Source organism: Camponotus floridanus, unplaced genomic scaffold (assembly GCF_003227725.1).
Source record: "Camponotus floridanus strain SB8 unplaced genomic scaffold, Cflo_v7.5 scaffold69, whole genome shotgun sequence".
Classification (NCBI taxonomy): domain Eukaryota; kingdom Metazoa; phylum Arthropoda; class Insecta; order Hymenoptera; family Formicidae; genus Camponotus; species Camponotus floridanus.
Window position 1 is genome coordinate 829,742 of NW_020229837.1, and position 24,678 is coordinate 854,419.

Here is a 24,678-nt window from a genome sequence, read left to right on the forward strand (position 1 = left end):
CTCTAACAAGCATTCCCTAAACTGCGCGCGATGAGAGATCGTCGGAAGCGCTTTAATTAATTAAGAATTAAATGAGATTATGTCTTGAGAGAGGAAAATTTCATTTGCTAATAATATCGTCGCTGCTCATATTTAACATTATTCGCGAAATAAATCTATAGTAAATTTACATATCAGCGACATACAATATTACCTTTGCATAAAATCACGATGATAGAGGAGTTTCCGATGCTTTGACATTCGTCAAAGTCGAGTGTTGTCGCAAATATTTTTCTAGATTACGCGAAAAATACACCAAAGTAAAGAATTCTGTAAAAACGTTCTTGAAAACGAGACACGTAGGCTAGGTGTTCATGAATTCAATACACGCAAAAGCTAAAGAACGCCGGCAAATTGAATCAGCAAAACTGAATTAAGAAGATTTCAAACCAGAAATTGTATCGTAGACGCTTCCGAAAGATTTATACCATGTTCGTAATGAATAGCACTACCAGACACTGCATTATAATGGATAAATTATTATAATATATAAAAGTTTTTCGTTATTATTACAAACTCTACGGATTACAGACTCCCTTTTCATCGTGTAACCCTTAGCTCGGTTTTTAAAACTTCCAAAGGCACGTAACTTTTCTTTCAATTCATTAATGTAAATATCTGATGATTTCTTTTTATGCCGAAAATATTACGGCCGTTATTCGGCAGAAAGAGATAAAGTAAAGTGATAAAAACAATTCTGTCGAAAGACGGTAAATTTATATTCAAAGCTCCAAATATATCATATTAAAATAACGAAAAACTGTTTTACAAAGAAATACCAGCAAATAAGGATTTCTATTTATATACTCAAAGGATAGAATAAATGTTCTCTTTGGATTTATCAGATCTTTTTTTGACAGTTCGCTTCTCCTACAATGCTATGAATATTCACCATATCGCAAATATTTGTACATAACGGAAAAATGCACGAGAAGACAAAACTGTGCATCGTGCAGAGCGTTATCTCCGTATTTATTCGGGGAAGTGTAAGTTGTGCATAGAAGCGAATAGTGTAAAGATTTGCTCGGAATGCCAGTATATCAAAAACTTTCTTGATAAATCTCTAGTAGCAATATCGGAAATAGAAAATCTAGAATACAATTTCATTCTCGTCACGATTGTAAGCACATATGCGTGAAAATTTATGCGCATGTGTATCGTGTGCGGTATAAGACAATTTTGGAACAAAAGACCGAATTAAATATTAAATGTTGAATATCACATATTGAATCAATAATATTTTGATCCGTGATAAGGATCTGCCTAAATTTTGAATCCGAGGCATATCTCGCAAATAGTTATTATATCAGCAAGATTGATATTAATCAATTCAATTTAATTAAGATGCCAAATGATTCGTGTTCACAACTTTATCTAAATTTTTTACATACATACATAATTTGTTTCGTACAATTTAATTCATTTTAAATTGCATTGATTAATTTATTTCTACCATATTTATTTACTGACCTAACCACTTTCTCTTGTTTCCCATGTTGTTTTAAAATTTGGTCTTTGAAATGTTTCAGAAAAATATAAATCATTATTTATAATTGTATTATTTATTCCTTAATAGAATCAATTTAATGGAATCAATACCAATATAGAAATATAATGCAGGCTTTTTCAACAAGCTATAACACTTCAGTCTCAATTGTCAATATCTCAATTTAAAACTTCTGCTATGTTCCGGAACGCCAGCAGCACGACATGTTGGCTTTTGAGCGATACGTGTGACACGTCATACATTTTTATGAAGTTCTCGCCACCGCGTTGTGCTCCAATATTGCAACAACGTGTCGAAGAACACCAAATACTTTCTTCAAATCTCGCCCTTAGGATTTGCTGACGGCACTTGCGGTCCAACTTTTTGATATCCCAAGATTTCATCTATCGTATGTGCTATGTCTCTCTTTCTTTCTCTCTTTCTTTCATTAATTTAAAAAAAAAATTTATTAGCGATGTACGTTGTATTAATATGAAAATGCCGTGGCAAATTGACTCTAAAAAAAGATATGTATGTGCATGTAGCATATACGTATACCTCGGAAGATATACATTTTGCTTAGCTGCGAATTGCATATTTCCGCTTGTGAGAGTGTCGATAAATAATGCCGCAAAGCCAAGTCGCGAGAGCGCAGGTTGAGTAGCAAGTTATTGCTTTTACGCTTCTTATTGCCTCCTATGTTGAATATGTATGTTGAATAAGCGAGCGACTGGTAATTTTAGCTCGTCTTCCTGCAGAATTTCCGTAATTCGGGAAACGAGAAAAAAATAGCGAACAAACTCGCGGAGATCCGTTCCATTTTTTTTTTTTCACTTCGTTCGGGGATTCTGAAAAACAAAGACGGCGTCTTTTTCCACGTCAGTCAGTCAATCGATCTTTTCGCGTCGTCGGAAACACGATGGAAACGACGACAGCAATCGTGGCTCTTCCACAGAGTGTTTTTTGGCGGCTGACCGCGCGGATTTTGCTCGTAATGCGATCTCCGCGCCATGCAATCCCATCTAAATAACAGCTGAGATACAATGTTAATCCTCTTACGGTTACTCTCAGAACGATCCGATTGTAATCGACGGGGGAATTAGACTCGTGAATATCGCGGCGTCATAATCTTGTTCGATAACACGATTTTACAAACTTCACAAAATGAAAAACGGACAAGACACATCTAGCGCAAAATGCATAATTTTAACAACGTGTTTTTGCGACGTTAGAATGCGTTATTACGTGAATTCATAAAGTATTTAAATAGCAAAATGCTCCAATGTCATATGCATACGTATTTGCTAAAGCATTTTGACGAAAAGAGAGAAATAAATTATTTATATATAATTCTCCAAATAATTAGCAAAAATGGATGGCAATTTTGAAATATGCTGTTTTACATATTTTACGATATAAATACATCCATTATCTGATTACTTCCGTTATAAAAAATTAAATTTGAATATATAATAATTTTAATTTCATATTTTTTTAAATTCATGGCAGGTATCTTTGATTTCACAATTAAATAGCAATTTATTCTCGTATATTTTTTTATTCGCTAAAAGTTACTCAAAGTAAGAGTGTTAATGCGTAATGTTAACCCAGCACCCGAATTTTTAATATTAATTTCCTACTAATCAAGAGTAATAAATATGAGATTAGGATTTAAATTAGCATTTAATTGTATCATTCAAATATAATTTCTCGTGTCAGGTTAACGGAGAGAAAGGGAGCGTATAAATTACATATTTCAATACATATCAATGTACGAGTTAACTTTGTGCATGCATATCATCACTATAATGAAGCGATATATTTCGTTATTTCCCCATAACGAGCTCTTTGAATCATTCTGAATTGAATTATTCGCGTACTTTGTGCACGTGTCTCGCAAAATAATTCATATTCCTAATTCGGTAATGAGTTAATTATGCTCGCGGAAAACTCAATTGTCAGGAACTTTACAATTTTCAACGAACTTTAATTAACGTATCTTAATTATAAATCATCAGATTCGAGCGATATATAAACCAAAGACAACAAGTTCGTCTTGTTTGAAGCTCCAAGTTCGCGAAAAAGTAGGAAAGAGGGAGAAAGAGAAATTGCGCGCTACTATTATTTAGGTCATACGAAGAGAGGGTGATTGCCGGTGACAATTCAAACGGCAGTTTTACGCACGTCTCACTGCGTAACTCTAACACGAAAATGAGAGATTTATCCAAAGCGATATAAACGCCCGTTAGTTTGAGCTACGGGCGTGAACTTTCACCTCTGCCGTTGAAATGGCTGAATTTGTCAGCGGTTGCCCCCAGTGCCGCAACTTTGCCGGTCGTCGTTTTTACTCGGTCTCGCCGCATATTTTCCCTTGTAAATGTAACACCCCCTTGCGTGATTTTTCCTGCACGTTCCGCGCGCATTCGTAAAGTTTTGACGAGTGGCATTACGTAAAACCAATTCCGGCTCCTTGAATAAATCGCTTAAATTGCGAGATCACCTTGGCATGTGCGCCAGTTTTAATCAAATCCGGCGCAAATTTATAACAGAAGACGAAAATGAAATATAGGATCCCGGGGATATTTCGAACGATTTATACAATATTTATACAGTAATATTCATATTTTATTTGTGGCAGTATTGGAGGAATATTTTGGATATATGTTATGATACTTTGAATATATCATACTTTTTTGTCGATTAACTAGCCATAAACAATGAAAGTCATAATGTTGAGAACTTATATATTTCGATGCGCGTGTTATATAATAATTATTTAAATTTTTATTAACTTATTCCAGAAACTTTTTCTCTTGCGCAATTTTTCCTTAAACATTTGTATCTTAAAGTAAAACAAAAATCTACTCTTCGAAGAACATTAATCTATTATTGCAAAGTTGCCTAAAGAAAAATAAACTTTTAATTGATTTTTATACAGCTATTTTTTAACCTCTTAATTATATGAGATACTTTTGTTTTAATCCTCTCATTTTATTTGCTTGTTTAAATACTTGAATTTACGCAATGTTTGAATGATAAAAAATATCACTGATTATTTTTTTCACGACTTGGCGCAGAAATAAAAAATGCAATATCAGTTGAGGCAGACAATTCTTGTGTAAAAGAAGAGCGAGAAAATATAATGTGAAAAATAGCTGAATAAAACTGCGATAAATACACGTACGCAATATATACCGCTCTTGCGCTTAATGCAAATCCGAAACAGTGTTTTGAAGAAGCGAATAAACAAGCTTTCAATACATGTTTTGAGTTGCTCGAGAATCGAGACATGTCTGCCAGCGTATAAACTTACGCACACGTAAAGTTGTCAAATGGGAAATATATATTGTGCAGCGTACGAAGCGCGCTACAACTTCGCAATAAGTCATTTAATTCTCTGGAGAATCACTTTACAACAGTTGCGAATTAGAAGAGCGCTATATTGACTCACTCAAGATAAAGAATGGCGTGTAAACTTCAAACCTGATAATTAACTTGATAATTAAATTATATTTATAAGAAATCCTCATATAGATAAATATATTTATAAGAAATTCTCATAAAGATACATATAAGCGTATATATAAAAAATACAAATTCGAGTTTATTTTTCATAAACCAAGTCCATCGAAAATTTATTCCACCGATTACTTTTTTCTAAATTATGTTGCTTTTAATCTTGCAACTACAAATAATACGTTATGAATCATGTATAAAACTGTGTTGTTTTTATTGCGATGTTTTTCTTTATATGGTATTGGATTTGTAACGTGACCTTTTTTAAAACACATCATGTATTTATTTATTTGTTTTGTTATCATTGGAAAATGCATTAATAAATCTCTGCCGCGAGTTGAAAGAAGTAGAAAAGCATGAATAAAATGGCTAAGGCTTCAACGTGGCAAACAAAGGCTTTAAATACAAGGGGCAGAAATAAAAAAAGAGAAAACACCGTTTTCTAAAAAATAAAAGTTCTGATTTTTCATAACTTGGCTTTCGCCAGACACATTTGTATAGAACGTTAAACCTTTGAAATGCACTGATGTTTCCGGAGAGCGATTTTACCGGACAATTATTTGTTATTCAAGTTTTACTGACGGCGTAAATTGATGCGCGATGTAAAATACGTGGATACAATCGTGATTCGAGAAATCTAGACGTCGGATGACAAATGTTCCGACCGGAAGTGGAGGTGAAATTACACGCTCGTTGTTCAAAGCACCCCGTCGACGTGACTCCCAGCAGGAATAGCACAAGTTAGGGATATCGCGCACAATTCGTGTATGATCCGCATAATAATTTGCGAATCATATCCGTATACACCGTCCATCATTCGCACACTGCCGCATATTCCGTTGTCGTGTACCAATTCATTAATGCAATAATAACACCGGGCAGACACGCGAGATATTTGGGCGGATTTCAACCTTTGACTTTATTCCAGACTCGCCAATCGCGACTAATCTGCGGATTTCGCGGATGCACGCTATTAAAAATTGTAAAAGTTGCGAAATCGGTTCGGCTTGTGATGTTTTCCTCGCTTTTGCTATCGAGAGTTTCGTTCGTGACAAGCGCGCGATATCGATTTCTAAAAAAAATATGAAAAAAATAGAACCATTTTTAGTGCTAGTCTGATTTGTATTGCTTTCTTTTTTTTTATGAAAAAAAAAAAGAAATTGACAATATATTAATAAATGCGCAATTGAGATCTGGCGAAATTATAAAAGTCATATCGTCGCTCATCGAAGCTCGATTGCGTGAATAATACAAGTTTCGCAGAACTATGAAAGTATGCAGATCCGTTCGTTGTGATGTGAATTTTTTGAAGCATGAAATCTTGAAGTTTTGCTTCTGGAATATGAATATTTGAATTTTAGCGGAGCATTCCGTGGCAAGTTCATTCAATTTAAAATGGACAAGAGACATTGAATCATTTCCGGATTTCGCTCACGTAAATTCTCAACCCCATATCTCGCAGCCTCGCCAGTCACGTTGCAAGTTGACGCTTTAAGCGACGAGCGTCGAATTTCCTCACCGAGCTTCAGCCGAGCTATTACGTATGTCGACAGGAAGCTGGACAACTGACCGCAAGAGAATACCATGACTGTTTAACTAAGGTCAATATCCAAATGTCACAGTTCCAGTAGGATAATTTTCCCATTATCTATTTACTTCATTGAATTAAAAAACTATATTAAATAATTGCAAAAATAATTTGAAAGAGAGCGAAAGAGAGAATCGCGAGTTGATGACATCGTCTTTAAGAGGTGAAGCTAAATTGTAATAAAATGATCAATAATAATTATCAAATAATGATTATTATTCGATACAGCATTTATAAATAATCCCCTTTCAATCTAAATTATAAGTAACATTAAACTCTTGAAGGTCGCCAGTAAATAAAATAAAAGAAGTAATTAAAAACGACCACACTGGCAAATTTTATTAAAGTGAATCACGACGTTTCGACCATGGTTTTAGTCCTTTTCGAGTGAACTACAAAAAATTATTTCCAGAATTATACAAAAAAAAATAAATTACATTGATTTTGAAATAAAAAATGAGTGGCAAGTTAAACACATACAATAATTTAGTTAACTATTTTATCGTGAGAAATAAGGAAATCACTTCGTCAAGATTATCATGTCAACCATCTCCATCAACACACAGAGAAAGACTAGACAACCTTTATTAGTCTCATAAATATTGTTATTATCATAAATAGTCTCATAAATTTATTAGTCTCATAAATATTAGTCTCATAAATTGTATTGTTATTATCATAAATATTGTTATAATATTGTTTAAATTTTCAGTGTCCTTTTGTAAGTTGATCGTGTTGTCAAACTTTTTTATAAAAAACATTTCGGCGAAAAATCAATGTAATTTATTTTTTTTGTGTAATTCTGGAAATAATTTTTTGTAGTTCACTCAAAAAGGACCAAAACCATGGTCGAAACGTCGTCATGATTCACTTTAATAAAATTTGCCAGTGTGGTCGTTTTTAATTACTTTTTCTAAGTTATAAGATTTAGCACTTTTTTTTATTTTATTTACAATATGACAGAGTGTAGTATAATACTGAAATAAGTCAGTTATTTTAAGTTTTCTTTAAAACCTGGTATTTTAAGCCGAATATAAGCGTGACGAATCAATCGTCCTGGATTTTCGTCCGATTAAATTTTTCCTTTTCGCGTTTCTCGAATTAATCGCGATCCTGCGAAAGTCTCGTCCAGTTACGCGAACCAATTTACGAATACGGTAGATATAACGAGAGCCATTTTCGCGGGCGTCGAGCAGCTTGTCGGAATGCCTTTGCGCGACTAAAAGTGCACTGCAGTTAAATTCAGAGCAAATTTTAGTAGAGTGAAAAGGTCGTCTCTCTCGGCACTTGCCATTGTTAATTGGCAACGAGGGGACAGGGGACAGGGGACAGGCGCGCTCCAATCTTTCCTCGTCTGGATGCAGCCGGATCCGAAGCACATGCACGTAGATCCTGCCCTCGTTGTTTGCTGCCTCTTGTCGCCCTTTTGTGCCCGTCGAAGTGCGCGGCCTCGTTGGAAATCAAACCTATTATCGTCGAAGCGACCTTATTTGAATTTAATTCGGACGTTCGCTTAATTACAGATTCCTTGAGAAAGTCAATGAGTAATTTTATATTTCATAATTTCTTCGTGGATTCTCCTAGTTTTAAAGACAATAAAGATCTCGGAAATCATGTTATTTGAAAAAATATCCAATCAGTTGTTTTAGATGGGAATTATTTCTCTCTCTCTCTCTCTCTCTCTCTCTCTCTCTCTCTCTCTCTCTCTCCTTTTAAAATTACCATCCATCGGTTCCAAGTGACGTGGTAATATCTTCATTAATGATAATTAAAGAATCAATATTTATTCAAATGCAAAATTTCTTACAATCCTCAGAATAGATAGGAAATTACTTTATAATTTTTAATCAGTATCAAAACATACGTAGCTATTTAATTCATTTTCACAGCAAATTGTCTTATCTTATCATTCTTCGTGCGTAATAAGGGTACTTTTTTAATCTTTATCTTAAAACACATTCAATTTGAAAGATATGAATCTAAAAATTAGCATTAATTTTGAAAAAGAGTTTTTATCTTGCTTAGTTTTAATCTCCCGGCGATTTAAGTGAATTGCTTTTTCCCAAATGAAACTGTGACCCTTCCAAGTAATCCACGTTAAGATATTATTACTTATCATCGTTTTTCGCCTCGCGAGGTGGTAAGCGCTTAAGACGCGCAATTTCCTGTCAGGATAGACGTTGGGGAGGATGACACATGACAAGAAGACTAAAACGAACAAATATATATGAATCTGCCTTTAAAAATGTTCGCTATCTCCTTCAGTATTTTCGAGCTTATATTTTCGCCATCCTGTGTCGTGCTCGATTTTGTGTTTCCGTTATTGTCAATTAAAGAAAATGACGTGACGAAAGAAGAGCCCAGAGATTATCGAACCATTCTTTCGAGCCTGTCAACTGCACACTGTTGGAAGATCAGCCGGAGATAAAAAGCGGCAGTTTTCTTCGAAATTGCTCATAAAGGACAGACTCGACTTGCACCGCACCCTATTCTCCTAGCGATCCGTTGTTGTCCGCAGGACATGCACAACGTTCCGTGAAATTGCTCGCGCGAGATGGTAGCCTTGATGGTGGATTCAGCTATTCGTCATTTATCGTGTAGGCGGCCCCTTTTCTTTTTTTAATAGTTTATCGCGTATCAACTGTAGCGAAATGGAAAATAAAATAATGCATGAAGTAATAGAACACCGTAGTATTGAACGCGCGGATGTGAACTTCTAGAAATTGGACCGAGTAGAAAGTTCATTAACCGATGTTATTACAACTTATGACGTAGTTTCAACATTATCGATCGCGTGATACGAACAGCCATCTCGTTAAATTATTTACCATGCCGTTTATTGGATATTTTCCGATGCAGAGATATCGATCTTTTAATTATTCGTTATTAAAACAAATTTATCCACATATATATAATATGCACTTGATCTAAATTTGAAATCTGATGGAATGAAGTGTATCATCACTGATAAGCAGTGGATTTCGATTGTAATATTGTCGGGAAGTTTCACTGAGAAGAATTAATTAATTCAATTAACGATATTTAAAAATGCGTCTCATAGAATATCATATATAAGACATATTTTTTTATAGCAATATATATATTTTAAAACAAATTTTATATGTCTTAAAACAAATATCTGGATTTGTAATCAAAAATTTTCATTTTTTTCTAGATTTATCATATTTTAAGACCTTAAAATAAATGTAATATGCATATAATTCTAAATTTGAATACTAATTATATGAAATCTCATTGCCAAATTTACATAAGATGGAGGGTTAAAATATGAATGCTTTTACTGATTCAATTTAAGAGAGTGGATGATGTTATATAAAAAATATAGAAGGAGGAGAGTAATTTTATATTAATTCTATAATATTTCATAATGAAGTATATCTAATGTATACTCGTAGAATTAAATTGAAATTTAACACGTTTGTGTTAAACACAAAAATTTAATTAATAGCCGCATAAATTTAATTAATGTTATAAGAATTACTTTGAAATGCGCATAACTTCTCTCTGTTTTTCGGAGAAACAGGAAAATTTATAAAAGTATAAACAAATTTATAAAAATCTATAAAATAAATTTTACATTTTAAAACAAATTCTTTATAACTAAATTATTAGATATATATACAATTCTTTCTTCGTTTTCATATCTGTAACATATTTCGCGGAATTAGAAAATAGTACGATATACAAAAATTTTGAATTCCAATATCTCGAATTTAATCAACACCAGTTTATAAAATTGTAAAAAAATTTTAAACGTTCATTCAATTCAATCGAAATTCGATTTAAATAACATATTTTTTATATATACTATGAATGAATCATAGATAAAAAATTCAAAATATCAAATATAATCGATACAGCCGATGGAAAAACTGAAAGAGTCTAAACAACAATCTCGTTTCTATTTTCATTTTTATGATTCTATAACACATTGCTTTGTGAAATACGATTACTGAATACTTCGTATATTTCGTTCTTCTTTTATGTATTTCTTATTGCAAAATAAAAGAAACGACGAGCATCGGGCAAGAATAGAGGAGGACTTTCATTTTACGGTTGTAATCTCTTGACTGGAAAAGAGGAGGCTGCTTCGGAAAATGGTGATCTGCACACCGTAATTCACTGAAGAAATGGGAAGTTATTGCCGTACTTTTCTTAAATTGTAATTTATACGGACAATTTGACGAAAAGCGAATTAAAAAGCGAATGTGCTGTTGCTTCGAAACGCATACGACATAGGTCAATGGAATGCTGATGACTCGCTATTATTCATCGATATGGACGTGCATTAATTCGTTTTAATCATATTGCACTTAATCACTTACGATTGCCATTTCTCTCTTTCTCTCTGCTCTTTTTTTTATATTATACTAAAATAAAAATTCTCTTTTTATATTATAATAAAATAAAATAAATAACATATATATCCATGATTTTCCTTTTTTATACGACATAAAACTTTTTGAAAGGTAAAAAAATTACGAAAATCTCTCCATATCAAATTTTTGGGCGAGAGAGCTCCCTGCTATATTTGAGTGCCGTTCGGGAATGAATGTTATAAATGAATGGGCATAAAATTTTTATCAAATGTAGCTAGATGTTGACGCAATTAACGTAGCATATCCGTCAAACGGAATGTTTCAATAAATTGTGGAGATAACTTTGTTACGTTTTCCAAGTGATGAAGCGAGATTCATTGCCATAAACTTGACGTAATAGGCCGCGTAATGAAATGCCATGCGCGCACAAACATTACTATTATATGAGATACGTCATAACGAAGACCTAATGCGCACGATGGAATGGGCATGTCTGATAAGTGTTATTATAGTCCACGAAGCCAGCCGTAATTATTGATGGCCTCGCTGTAATCAACACGTGTTTGATTACATCATCAGGTTCGCATAGTATAAGTATAGATGAACGGATTAAATTATTCATTGTATATCGTTACCCATAATATAAGTATAGATGAACGGATTAAATTATTCATTGTATCATTATCCATAATAATTTGGTTTTCATTATAGAGACGTGTTATATATTATTTATGTCATATAATTAATCAGCATGAAACCTTAATAATGTAGTATAAAAAATAATATTTTTTCATATTTCTCTCAAAAATCTAAACAGGTGATTAATATTATATTTTTCTTGTTAATATGTCATTTTAATTTAACGAAGGAACCATTCGAAGATGACAATGGTAGGTACTGTCGTTTTACCTCTCCTGTAGACACGACACAAATGGACGTAATACATAAGCGCACATAAGCAAGTATCGTCGTGTGAAAATACAATAGAGGACTCCTCCAATGCTGCGTGCTATTGAGAGTGATTCGTAAACACAGGTATAATGGACTGTGCACAATGGTGAACTTCAACAGTCTCGCCGAGTTACGCGGCCACGGGGAAGGGAAAAGGCATAATCGAATCTCTCTATATTGCACAAGGAGATGGCTAAATCCCGAATAACTTGCTTCAAAATATACCGCAGTTCATACAAAGCATTTCCTTGGAATGCACACAAATGAATACTTGTAAAATGCATAAACTATCTCTTATTGAGACCGATACAACATATTGAGTGAAACATATTCCCGTCGATTGACAATTGACAACATGGAAAATGATGTATGAAAGAAGAAATACAATTTACATTATATTTCGCAACGTGTTTGTGTTTTTAAAATCGCGAATAAATTTCAACTTTCATGTATCGCGATATTAATAATCGATGTCGGGAGGAGTATTGTACAGAATGTATAGCGTTTTTATATATGCAGGATTCATAACCGCTGTGTAGTGCGCGAATGGATGAGAATTGGCTACAGGTGGTCCCGGGCAAATCAATATATGTACGTGTGTTAGGTGAATATACGTGAGAATATTACTTATACTCTCGACGCGTTTCTTCCCCGAGACGAACGGGCTTTACGATCGACAATGACGACAAGCAACAATAGCGCGACATGACGAAAATATTTACGCTTCACGTCGTTTGTTGGAATGAATTTCATGTTTCTTTTTGTCGAAAATATACATATATTTCGAAACGTATTTTGTAATATAGTTTGCAGTAGCGTTGGGAAACTCTCGAGGATAAATTGGGAAACTATGTAAGATGGATTTCTAGATGGAGAAGAGTACTTACAGAAAAGCGGACAGCAAACTCAGGACGGGATAGCAAATAAGATAAAGATGTGATTTGAAACGATGTGCGGGAATTGAACTGAAATAAGGAAAGGAACGAGTTTTAGTTAAAAGAAAAAAAGAAAAAGGACGAATACTTTCTCTTTATTAGAAAAACATATATTAAAATTTTTTGTAATTAAATTACAAAATTGTAATTAAATTACAAAAAATTTTAATAACTATATTTGTGTATGCATATTATATAGGAAGATAATAATAATAATAATAGTATATAATCTGTATAATATAAACTGATAATATGATACTGACAGATATTGAAGAGAACGAGAATTGAATTTACATACATACAATTTTTAAACGTACAAATATTATTGTACTTGTATCGTTGATATAAGTAGTAACAGATTAAATGCATATTATATAGGAAGATAATAATAATAATAATAATATATAATCTGTATAATATAAACTGATAATATGACACTGACAGATATTGAAGAGAACGAGAATTGAATTTACATACATACAATTTTTAAACGTACAAATATTATTGTACTTGTATCGTTGACATAATAAGTAGTAACAGATTAACAAATAATCAATCAAACGATCAATTATTTATTAATCATTAATCATTAATCTGTGTGATTACCTATTTTGTATTATTCTTCACCGTCACTGTATTCTCCTATGAGTTCTTGTGGAAAGCCAATGGCGTACACGTCTTCTAATGATAGATGGACATAAGACGCAAGATTGAACAATTTGTAGTTGCTGATACAATTCACTATCCAACTGTCGGAAATTGGTGCTGCTTTGGCAGTTCGATACCAATGTTCTGTCAAAATTAAAAACGCGAATATATATATATATCGATATACAAGTATATTTGTATTTAACACAAATACACATATATTTTTACAAATATACATATATTTTTTTGGTGGGCTTTTCAAATTATCTTCATTATTATATTCATCATCGTATATATTATTTACAACAATACTAACTTATCTACAACAAAACGTATCTATAACAATACTTATTATTATTTACCAATTTCTTTATCATCATGAACACCGTCTTGGATCACAATACCTTTCATGCCTTCCTTTTTAGCCAAAGTTTCAAGAGAGTCTACCACTATGGCTCCAGTGGCGAGTAACAAGCTCTGAAAACCAAAGGTACTTTTACACTATGAGTTTGGCCCAAATCCAACTTCAAATGACGCGGTAGCTGGACGCGGAAACCGTAAATAAAAATCTTTCCAGTTCAGTGACATGTACAATGAATTGGTTTTAATCATAGTCGAAGAAGTCTTATCGCAATTTTGACAGAGATGAATAAGGTTCATGACGAGGAAAATAACTCTTCATGTCTAGCAAGAGATTAAAGATTCGCAATATTTCTTACGTTCTTCATTACAGAAATTAAAGCTGACGGAAATTAAGACGAACCTCATATTGATTTGGCGAAACATTCAAATACGGTCCGACGCACCAAAATGTAAAGCCTTCGAAGAGATCCTTTTTGCGTAGTCTCGACCTTTGAGGACCGTCATCGGTAATCCCATCGCTGAGCGTCATGGCCTCGTAAGGGGTTTCGTCTAGCAGTTTTCCCTGTTCGATACAATCTTCTATCCATTTGTAGCTGACTATCCATTTTCGATGAGCTATACCTTGGAGAAACTTCAATGTGCTTTTGGCTGCGTTCTTTTCGCCTATCGTGTTCACGATAACGTGCGTTATATCAGACTCAAACTGATTTACAAAATTTATATTGTACGTCGTCGCGAACTCTTTCACAATTGCCAATCGAGTCGCCGTCAAACCGCTACACATGAAACACAGTTTTCGCCTATTAGGTTGCTGGCAGACGTTCTTCAATTTATTTGTGGAATTTTGCGGTGTACTGTGATAAAGTGGCTTCACAGACATGCTTGCATCATTCTTCGAGACGCTCCTTATCTTAGATGTGCTCGGTGTCTGCTCGACGGATGATGGTGGTTCGAAATGTGGTTTCGAAATCGGCGATAAATACGATAGATTTTTTCTCGACTCATGTAGTTTCATATTATTTCCATTGCTGCAAAATTATAATAATAAACTTCGCGTGTTGCAAAAGAACAAGTTAAAAATCAAACATTCAGAACTGCCTTTTCTGATTTTCTAAAGATTTTTGTATATTTTACATATTGTATATATAAATATATTGTATATATTTTTTTATATTTTAAAATATTATCTATGAATCTTTTAATGAATATTAATTAATTATCATTTAAATCATATATATGTACATTTATATATTTAATACATTCTTTATATGTAATTAATAATTCTTTACTCTTCGTACATTAATATATATTTTATATCTCATCGTTATCTTATCGTTCTATCTTATTTTTAATTGTATATATATTTTTATTAATATTTTGTTGCAATGTTCGAAACTAGAAAAGAGGGGCAATTCTGCCCATTTTAGTATGAATCATGCAATAGTATATGTATATTTATATACGAATATATAAGCAACCAAAAACATGAGCACGAGGGGCGATAAGGAAAAGAAGGGCTTAAAATACTTACTTCTTCATCTTTCTCTCGGGAGTTTTTTCCACAACATCGTCTTCGTCGGCAGAGAGTACCTAAAAAGTTTAAAAATGCTATATGACTCTTACTATATTAACCGAGCTTTCATGTCGCAATCACAAATGTAATCCGTAAATCTTATTATAAATAAAACAATGGAAACTAACTAAATATTTGAAAATAAAAAATAGTGTGCTATGTAGTGTAAGTTCAAAAAGGGAGATATATGCATATAGATATTAATATTTCTTATAATACATTCTCTCTACTATTTCTATATGATACATTTATGCATTAACATTATATGACTGAAATATAAAAGATATATGTATAAATGTACGTAAAATATTAAATCATAAAAGGAATTATAAAATCGTTATGATAGAAAAATTTGAAGAGGGAAATTAAAAGTGTTCATTAATATATTACTATTAATAGTGCACTAATATTATTGCAGATAACTATTAATTTTAAACACAAATGAGTTATAATTATTTCGAAAATAAGGTTTTTTGAAAATATAAAGAAATTTATTCGCAATATATATATCTTATCAAATTTGCAATAATTATTTGTGATATGAATTATGGTTTTACGAAAGCTGAAGAAAGCTATTAAAATTGTATACTTGCAAATATTCAATTCGTCATAATTATATATGTTATAATTATTTTCCTATATAAAGAATTTTGATATCTAACAAAAATATATTTTAAAACATAAAAAAAGCATGCATTAATATGTTACTTAATTAAAAAACGGATGAATGAGATTGCATAAACAGGATGCACTGACCTCTATTGCAGCCTTCTCATCTTGAGTATCTTTCTTCCGCTTTTCTGGAGTGTGCTGCTTCTCTTGGCTCGAATCTTCTTGCAAAGTAATCTTCGTCGTTCTTTGATTCTGATCTTTAACTGGGATATCGAATAATTCTTTTTCAAACTTTTGCAGCTGAACTTGATGCTGCGTAACATCCATAAGCGAATCGAAGAAATCATCTGTTGTCTCGGTGCCAACTACTGGTTTTTGCATTGTACCATTATCGATGTGTGGTCGATCTGTCGAAGCATTATGTTGCGCAAGAGAGGAAAATTCTTCAGAAAACTCTTCCCTTCCATACGATAGATTATGTTTTAATATAATCCTTCTACAAGGATCTATGTCAATTGTATTGGCACTTGCCGTTACATTTTTTTTCTCTCTTCGATCAACTGTATAGTCGTGTCTTTTCTGGTCGGGGGATTTAACAATTTCTTTCTCCAAATTTTCTGAAGTAACGATCGTCTTGCGTTTCCGAAGGTTTTTGGGGAAATATTCAAAAATATCATGTGTTGACGATCCACTTAATATTGGAGTTTCCTGTGTGGTGCCACACGGTTCATCTGTCATCACGAGACAGTTCGATGTCCTCTGTTCCGCCAACAAGCCAGATTTGAGATTAGATCTGATCGACTGATCGGTACAAGGTATCATGTCTTCGTGGCTTTGTGGCAACTCGACGTTGGCGATAATCTCATCAAAATTATCCTGCAATAAACTCTTGCAACACTCTCCGCTATTCTTTTCTCTCTGACTCGTTTCGATGTTCCGGGGAGCAGAATCCAGCGATCGACACGCCTTGGAATTATTCTGCGATCGATTGATTTGCAGTACTCTATTTATGATGTCGTCATTAGAATCTTCTGTGATTTTTTCCGATTTTTTGCTTCCGTTGTGTCCCTCGTACATAGATTGCTGTAGTATGTAGTCAAGATTTTCCGAATTAAATATACTATTGCTTTCAAACATATCCGATTCTCGCATCGTCAAGCCTTTCTGACGATTCACCGGTCGATGACTAGTCAATTTTTCCTCAGATGGATTTCTTATTGACAAACATTTCTTCTTAGGCACATCCATAATCGATGCGTTCCGTTGGTCAGATTGATCGTCAGCTCTGGGTCTTCAGAGAAAAAACGGTATAAATAACGGTATAAATAAAAGAAATACATCTTGTCTTAATGATAAAAAACTTTTCCGAGATTAAATGTACAGTGTACTATGCTTTACTTTGTCTACAGTAATGGTAGCGTGTAGTAGTAATCACTCAAAGTAGTAAGTAAGAGAAAAAAAAAAGAAAAAAGAAGAAAAGAAAACATTTAATTTTGGAAAAACAACGTTAACCATATACATAGATTGATGTAAAATAAAAGCTAACATATAAGAAATATAATATGATTTATGATATAAAGATGACAAAAAGTTGAAGAAATAAAAATTAAAAAATAAAATCGTTAACAGGAAAGGTTAAAACGGAAAAGTGTTCGACGCGACTTTTATATATTGCTCATATAAAATTATTAATTATATAATTTCATTTCTAGTACCTTTTGCAATTTCTCGCAATATGCTCCGTCGATTCCGATTCCGTGTCTGAGCTAGAAATTTGTAGTATCCTTCTGAATTTTCTCGTGCATGTATCCTGTTCCTTAGAAGGCAGAGAGATTACTTCGATTACGTCTTGATCGGCCGAATTTGAACGATGTTTTTTACTCGCATCTAAACTCGATCCTGCATTTTTGGATGATCTGTTATATCTGTCACGTTTTATCCTACGTCGACCACTGTCACTGGCCGAATCGCTGTCATTTGTATTATCGTCAAATAGCTCCTTGTCACTAATATATCTCGTTCTTTTCTTCCTATCGAAATCTATGATGAAAAGCTCTTGTGCTTTGCTCGTGGACGCTGCAAAGTGTGAATTTTTCGCCTTAGGAAAGTTATTTTCTTTGGCATGAACGGGCTTCTTGAGTTCGGTTTGCTGTCGCGTCGAATTCGCACGTCCAGACTCTCCGTGCTCGCTCATTGGAGAGTCTATCGCCAGAAACTTCAGCTGTGAATCTTTGTCTGGTGACAGCAGTTTAATAGAATTCGACGTTCCTGAAACACGCGAGATTTTCTTAATCGCCGAGTTACTTACATGAGGTATCTTATGAGGAGACTGCGCACTTTTCTTCGCGATGTCCTCGATCATCGTAGTTTTCTTTTGATGATCGATATCTTTCTTTGGCATCGAAGTTGCTGAAATTTCACGAGGATGTGGGGATGCTGCGGAAAGTTCTCTTGAAATAGTTTGAGTAACGGAACTAATATTCTCCATCACAGTAATATCCATTGTGTCTTGTGAATCGTTTGATCGATTAGGGGATCTCGCTAAGTTGCACGACATATTCATAATATTATGTTGCAGCATGTCGAATTTGCTGATTGATTGCTGCATATTACACACTGATGCTATATTACACACTTGTGCTGATTCGCGTTTAGTCGTGCCTAAGTAAAAATATTTGACGTTACGTCGCCTAATCATTGTGCCTTTTTGAAGAAATTTCACGGGATGTCTTTGGTTTTTAATATTTTTTGATAATTTTTTCGATGTCGTAGGATGATTGATGAGTTTCTCTTGACAAATAATTTTAGAAGCATTTTGGTCCGTTGTCTTTTTGACAAGCGCACTATTAAATATCCTATTCCGATTGGTTTGTAATTGATCTTCATCGATTATCTCTAAATTCAAGTCGCGTTTTACAGTTGATAATCTATCAAATAGTTTTCCGTCTTTCGTTAATGGATACGAATAGCTGTATTTGCGATCATTTATATTATCTTTTTCAATAATCGACAGTTTGTCAATCAATGGAACTTGATCTAATAGTGGCGAGTCAGTTTTCTTTTTCTCTTCAATTCCCGACTTTCTTTTCAAGGATAATCTGGCTTTTGATATTGGGGATTGCAAGGATTGAGAAGAGGCAACTTCTTCTAATTTCCTTTGAGTATTGTTATTCCTTTCTAGTTCGAAAGTTCGGTTTTTGGTCGGTGACAAGTTTCCAAAGTTGTCGACAGGAGGAGTTTGCGCAATGTCACGGATTATTTCGTGTTCGCGTACAGATTCGTTCAACTTCTGGGGCGTTAATATTATTAATTTTTTCGGTGATGGCAGTAACGAATCATAATGTTCTACAACAATCTCTGGACTTTCTTCACGACATCGATTTTGAGAAGCTTGACAATTTTTATTGACGTTTTCGAAGCCAATAATTTCATTCAGCTGACTGCTACTCAAGTTCATTGTACGTATTCGTTCGTTTTCTTCCTCTTGCATTTTTATCGAAAGCTGATTAGGTGATAATAATGTTGAACTATTGGCATTGTCTTTTGCAGATTCCTTTTGATTACGAGTGTCCGTTTCACTTAATACTTCCGATGGCATCACGTTTGTACTCGATAAATCTAGATTTTTATCGATTGTGTTTTCTTTCTGATTGTTCTTCTTTTTCTTATTATTATTATTATTCGGTACAATTTTGGTCAGATTGTATTTCTTATTCGGCGATAACGTAACATTTTCAATTATTCGAGGTGTGTTCTTATTCTTCTCGGTACTCACATTCAGCTTCTTCATCTTTCTTTTTTTACCACGTTTCGTCGCCTTCCCGAATTCGATCATGCGAGTCCAGTCCGCGGAAGAAGATTGCACTGCAATTGCGCTCGATGTGTTTGAGATCGAGTTATTGATCGTCGAAATCTGACACGTTTGGTCGTTCACTGTTGTCAATGATGAATTGTTCTGATTATTCGTCTTCTCAATGTTCAATTTTGACGTACGAAGTTTTTCGCGTATTGTAGCGTGAAACGCTTTGTATTTCAATCCGATCGTTGTAGCGGAATCGGTCTTTATTTCTTCGTTTAATTTCTTCGTTTCCAGGTTCTCCTTTCTTATACGGGATGTACCCTCTGTATTTGTATCCTCCATATGATCTATATTCTGTTTATTTAAACTCTCTTTTCGACGATTTCTCCTGTTGCTTTTGTCGTTCTCATTTATATCGGTCGTGTTTAATTCATTATGATTATCGGATATTAGATTGTTGCTTTTTACACAGCTCGGTTCATCGGGCATATGGTACAACCACGTGCGAACTTTAACATCAGGTCTGCTAAAAATCGCGTTTTCATTCTCATCCGCAGGAATAGAATCATCACGTTTGATCATAATTGATGTATGACTTTCTCTTGTATTACGCGGTTTCGAATGTGAGCATACTGTAACATAGATATCATCGAAGTGCAGATCAGAAAAACGTCCCACTTTGTTTGCTGGTCTTGCTAAATAAATATAATCTTACATGTAACATTATAAAAAAAGAATCAATTTAAGCGCGCAATTTTTTATTTATTTTCACACAATTATAGCTAGATTATATTACGATCGATAATTTCGGCGGTGATCTGTAAATTTCTTATTCTTTTTTTTTCTAGTAAAGATTATTTTAAAAATATTCACCGCGAGAAGTTGGATGATGTCGGAAAGATACGTGATACTCAAACTCCACGGCCTTATAAAACATTGAATTTTATATACATGTCTAAATGTACAGTGTGTGTGTGAATCGAGGCACCCTAGAGTATCGAGAATTAAATTTTTCAAGTTTTCTCTGCGCACCATGAAGAACATAGTACTGACTTCGCTTAATGTACTTTTATGGCAATGTATTCTCTGCTTTTTAACTTTTATTCACAACTAAATAAAATAATATCAGATCTCTCACACAAGTCAATAGCTAGTGCAAGAATTATGACTATTATTGAAAGAATGCAACAATAATTCTCAATAATATTTTAATGAAAGAGCCATTTCCTGGCTGTACTTATTTCTTTACGTTCCTTTATATTTTTTAATGTTCATATATTCTGAATACTAATAGTAATGGCAACCAATAATAAGAACTCAGATAAGAATATTTATTTATTGATTTATTTCAATATGAATTAAAAGTTAATAAAAAAAATTAAAATTGAAAATTTCTGGAATATACTCACTGTCTATGTTGCTGTCAAGTTGAATGGCAGTGACAAGATGTTTAAATTTTGTAATACAGGCTTCTAAGTGATCATCTTTTGAAACATTGCGTCTGTTAAGATTTTTTTTACATAATGGACAACTTGCATTTTTCTTCCGCAACACTTTCCCTATGCATGACTTACAGAATGAATGGCCGCATCGTGTCTTTGTAGGTTCTATCATCAATTGCAAACTAAAATGAAATTGTAATATTATTTATAAATTCTGAAATTAATCTGAGTTCTCTTCATATACAAAATAATTATTTTAATTATATATATTTATATATACACAGTGTCAGGGCAATCTCTTCTCAAAACAAAGCTCTTGTAGCTTACCTCGAGAGCTTTTCAAAATATAATTCACTATAATTTTTCCAGTACTTTTCAAGTTATGAGGCTTGAAATAATCTCTTAATTTTTACATAAACCATAAAATATCTAGTAAAATATTCATTTCTCAATTATCTTAATACATTTATGTATAAAATAATGAGAGGAATCAATTGGTGTAAAGAAAATACATAATTGTTTCGAAAAAAAATACGTAATTGTTAATTGCAAATTATATATTTTTTCTTAATATCATAACTCGATGAAAAAATACTTTATTATAGTGTTTTGAAAAAGTCTCTCTCGAGTTAAGCTACAAGAACTTTTTTTGAGAAGAGATTGTCCTGATATCCTATATATATATATACATTTACATTATTAATATATTATATATATATATATATATATATATATACACACACACAAATGTGTTGTATATAATGTACACACACATATATATATATATATATATATATATATATATATATGTACACATCATTATCATACATATATTATAGATATGAAATATAAATATATTAAATTATATTAAACTATATATAACTAATATTTAACTGTAAAAAAATATTGTGTAATATTAAAAAAAAATTATATAAAGCGAATATATATATTTTTTATTATATTTTTTATTGTATTCATGCAATAGAAAATCTATAAACATTTAATTACTTGAAATTTAATATAAATTTAATATAAAATTATTCACACATACATAATTAATGATAAAACACAATGGTTTCATTCGAGACTCATAAGTATACTATAAACATTGGGCTACTGTATATATGCTATTGAATCCTAACCTATATCAATACTGCAATAGTGTAATCGCGCGCAAAAATAATCGATTAATCGGGATTACACATCATGCGATCAAATTTGATCGTACTTTAGTAGCGTTTTAATTAGAAGCGTGCGTATAAACTTACCAAATTGTACATTCCAAGCATTTTTGCAAACTATTGACACTTTCGGAAAGTTTATCCACGTCGATTTTTTGAATTTGTTCTGCCATTACTTTGCTCGTAATTAACACGCGCACTCTTGTTACGACAATTTATGATTTCCTCGCAAAAAATTTGTCGTCGAATGAATTAGAAAAGTTGTTCAGCATGAATCGATACCACACCTCTTATTCGAATTAATAAAACCGAACTTGACAATGCGCGGGAATTTACCGACTGCAACACAGCTATGAATCACTGCATTAGGCTAATATTACATATGTCGTACGACAAATTTTTTAAGCACATTGATTGGCTGCGGGATAGAAAATTTCTAAAGATTCAAAAAATTAATATCCCGCAACCAATCAATGTGCTTAAAAAATTTTATCGGTCTTAAGCTAATATTGTACGACGAATGTAATATCGGCCTTATCGATTATTTATTCGCGTTCGAGACCGGGATATATGCAAGGAGATCTATGCAAAAAAATTTTCGTAATCAATATATATCATCTGGTTTTAAATATATGTTTATATCTAAATAAATTAATGATACAAAGTATATAATATTTATAACGTATAATATTTATTATAAATTATATATATATATATATATATATATATATATAATTTATAATAAATATTATAATAATTTATAATAATAATTTAATATTAATAATTTATAATAATTTATAATAATTTATTATAATAATTTATAATAATTTATTATAATAATTTATAATAATTTATTATAATAATTTATAATAATAATTTAATATTATTATAATAATTTAATATAATATAATACTTAAATATTAATTTCTTATTGTATATATATATATATATATATATATATATATATATATACTTATTGTATTTTCTTATTGTATATATATATATATATATATATATATATATATATATATACAATAAGAAATTATATTTATATACAATAGAATTATATATATATACAATAAGAAATTATTTAAGTATTATATTATATTAAATTATTTAATATAATACTTTAGTATTATTGGGGAAATGTCATTTAAAAATTTTCGGTATGATAAATTAAATTTAAATTATATATGTTATTAACAAACCTGGGGTATTATATTAAATTAAATTTGAATTAATTATTATGTTATCAACAAATTACAATAAAAACAAAAAAAAAAGATTAAAAGGGATTACGAAAATTGAATTTATACACCAATTTCATGAATAAATCAGTTAGATATTTTCACCGAAAATGTAATCGATTTAATTTATGAGTATTAATGTTAATCGAAATAATTGAGCTGTTATACCAAAACAATTTTAGCAGATTAGAGCAACAATTTCTTTAAATAAACAAAAGAGAGTTATCTTACCATGTATATTTCTTTGTATAAAAATATTAGAATAGACAGCATCGTTGTTGGTCACGAAAAAAATCATTTACTGATCGGAGTAACATTTTGATTAATTAATCCGGACACAAAGTAAAGAGTTTTTCTTGATTGATCAATTAAACGTCATTTTCAAGCGCAATCTGAGATTGCGATCGAGGAGACACTAGAGATGCCTCGAAGTATTTGTATGTGTTATTGACCAATCAGGATTAAAAGATTAAATATCTTTTTATCCTGATTGGTTGATTGCAATGCCTCGAGACATCTGTAGCGTCTTCTCGATCGCGGTTTTAAAGCGAGTGTGCAAGTCTTATATCGCGCTCGTTCATGCTTGAAGTAAGTAGTGGCGCGAAATCTGTGTTGAATGATTATCGCGATGTCGTGATGTGTTATAATCGTATCGATATGGTTTATTTCGTCGCGTGTGCGCGGTTACGAATTATATTTCGTACATTATCGGAGGATACCGATATTAACGTTATCTCAATTGCAAGCTATTGAAACATCCTCCAGGTAATTTTTTTGACCGACTTTTTATGGTTAGAAATCTTTTCTTAACTCCACGGTAACGATCGACGCCTCGAACCGACAGCGATTTCTTGGAGAAAGAAATTGGAGCAAATTTGATATTAAAACACTTTGACATACATGCAAACGTATGAAATATTCTTTTTTTAAATAAACAAAAGTTTAGCATTTATTATTG

At 32.2% G+C, this 24,678-nt stretch overlaps 1 protein-coding gene across 4 annotated transcripts; it reads right to left on the bottom strand.

The window, feature by feature from the left end:
* Positions 1-12,703: 12,703 nt before the first annotated feature.
* LOC105257458 (breast cancer type 1 susceptibility protein homolog) lies at positions 12,704-22,837 on the bottom strand. Of its 4 annotated transcripts, none has more exons than XM_011268088.3 (9): positions 22,561-22,837; positions 21,260-21,474; positions 17,767-20,482; positions 16,196-17,342; positions 15,398-15,456; positions 14,267-14,894; positions 13,866-13,980; positions 13,462-13,647; positions 12,704-12,885 (listed from the first exon to the last, which is right to left on the bottom strand). In XM_011268088.3, exons 1-8 carry the CDS (start codon positions 22,644-22,646, stop codon positions 13,472-13,474), a joined length of 5,142 nt encoding a protein of 1,713 aa, XP_011266390.2. In that variant the 5' UTR covers positions 22,647-22,837; the 3' UTR covers positions 12,704-12,885; positions 13,462-13,471. The 4 variants fall into 4 exon arrangements, with proteins under 4 accessions (XP_011266390.2, XP_011266391.2, XP_011266389.2 ...); XM_011268089.3 differs by lacking the exon at positions 12,704-12,885 and having other exon boundaries at positions 13,281-13,647; positions 17,767-18,319; positions 18,389-20,482; XM_011268087.3 differs by lacking the exon at positions 12,704-12,885 and having other exon boundaries at positions 13,281-13,647.
* Between the last annotated feature and the right edge of the window lie 1,841 nt (positions 22,838-24,678).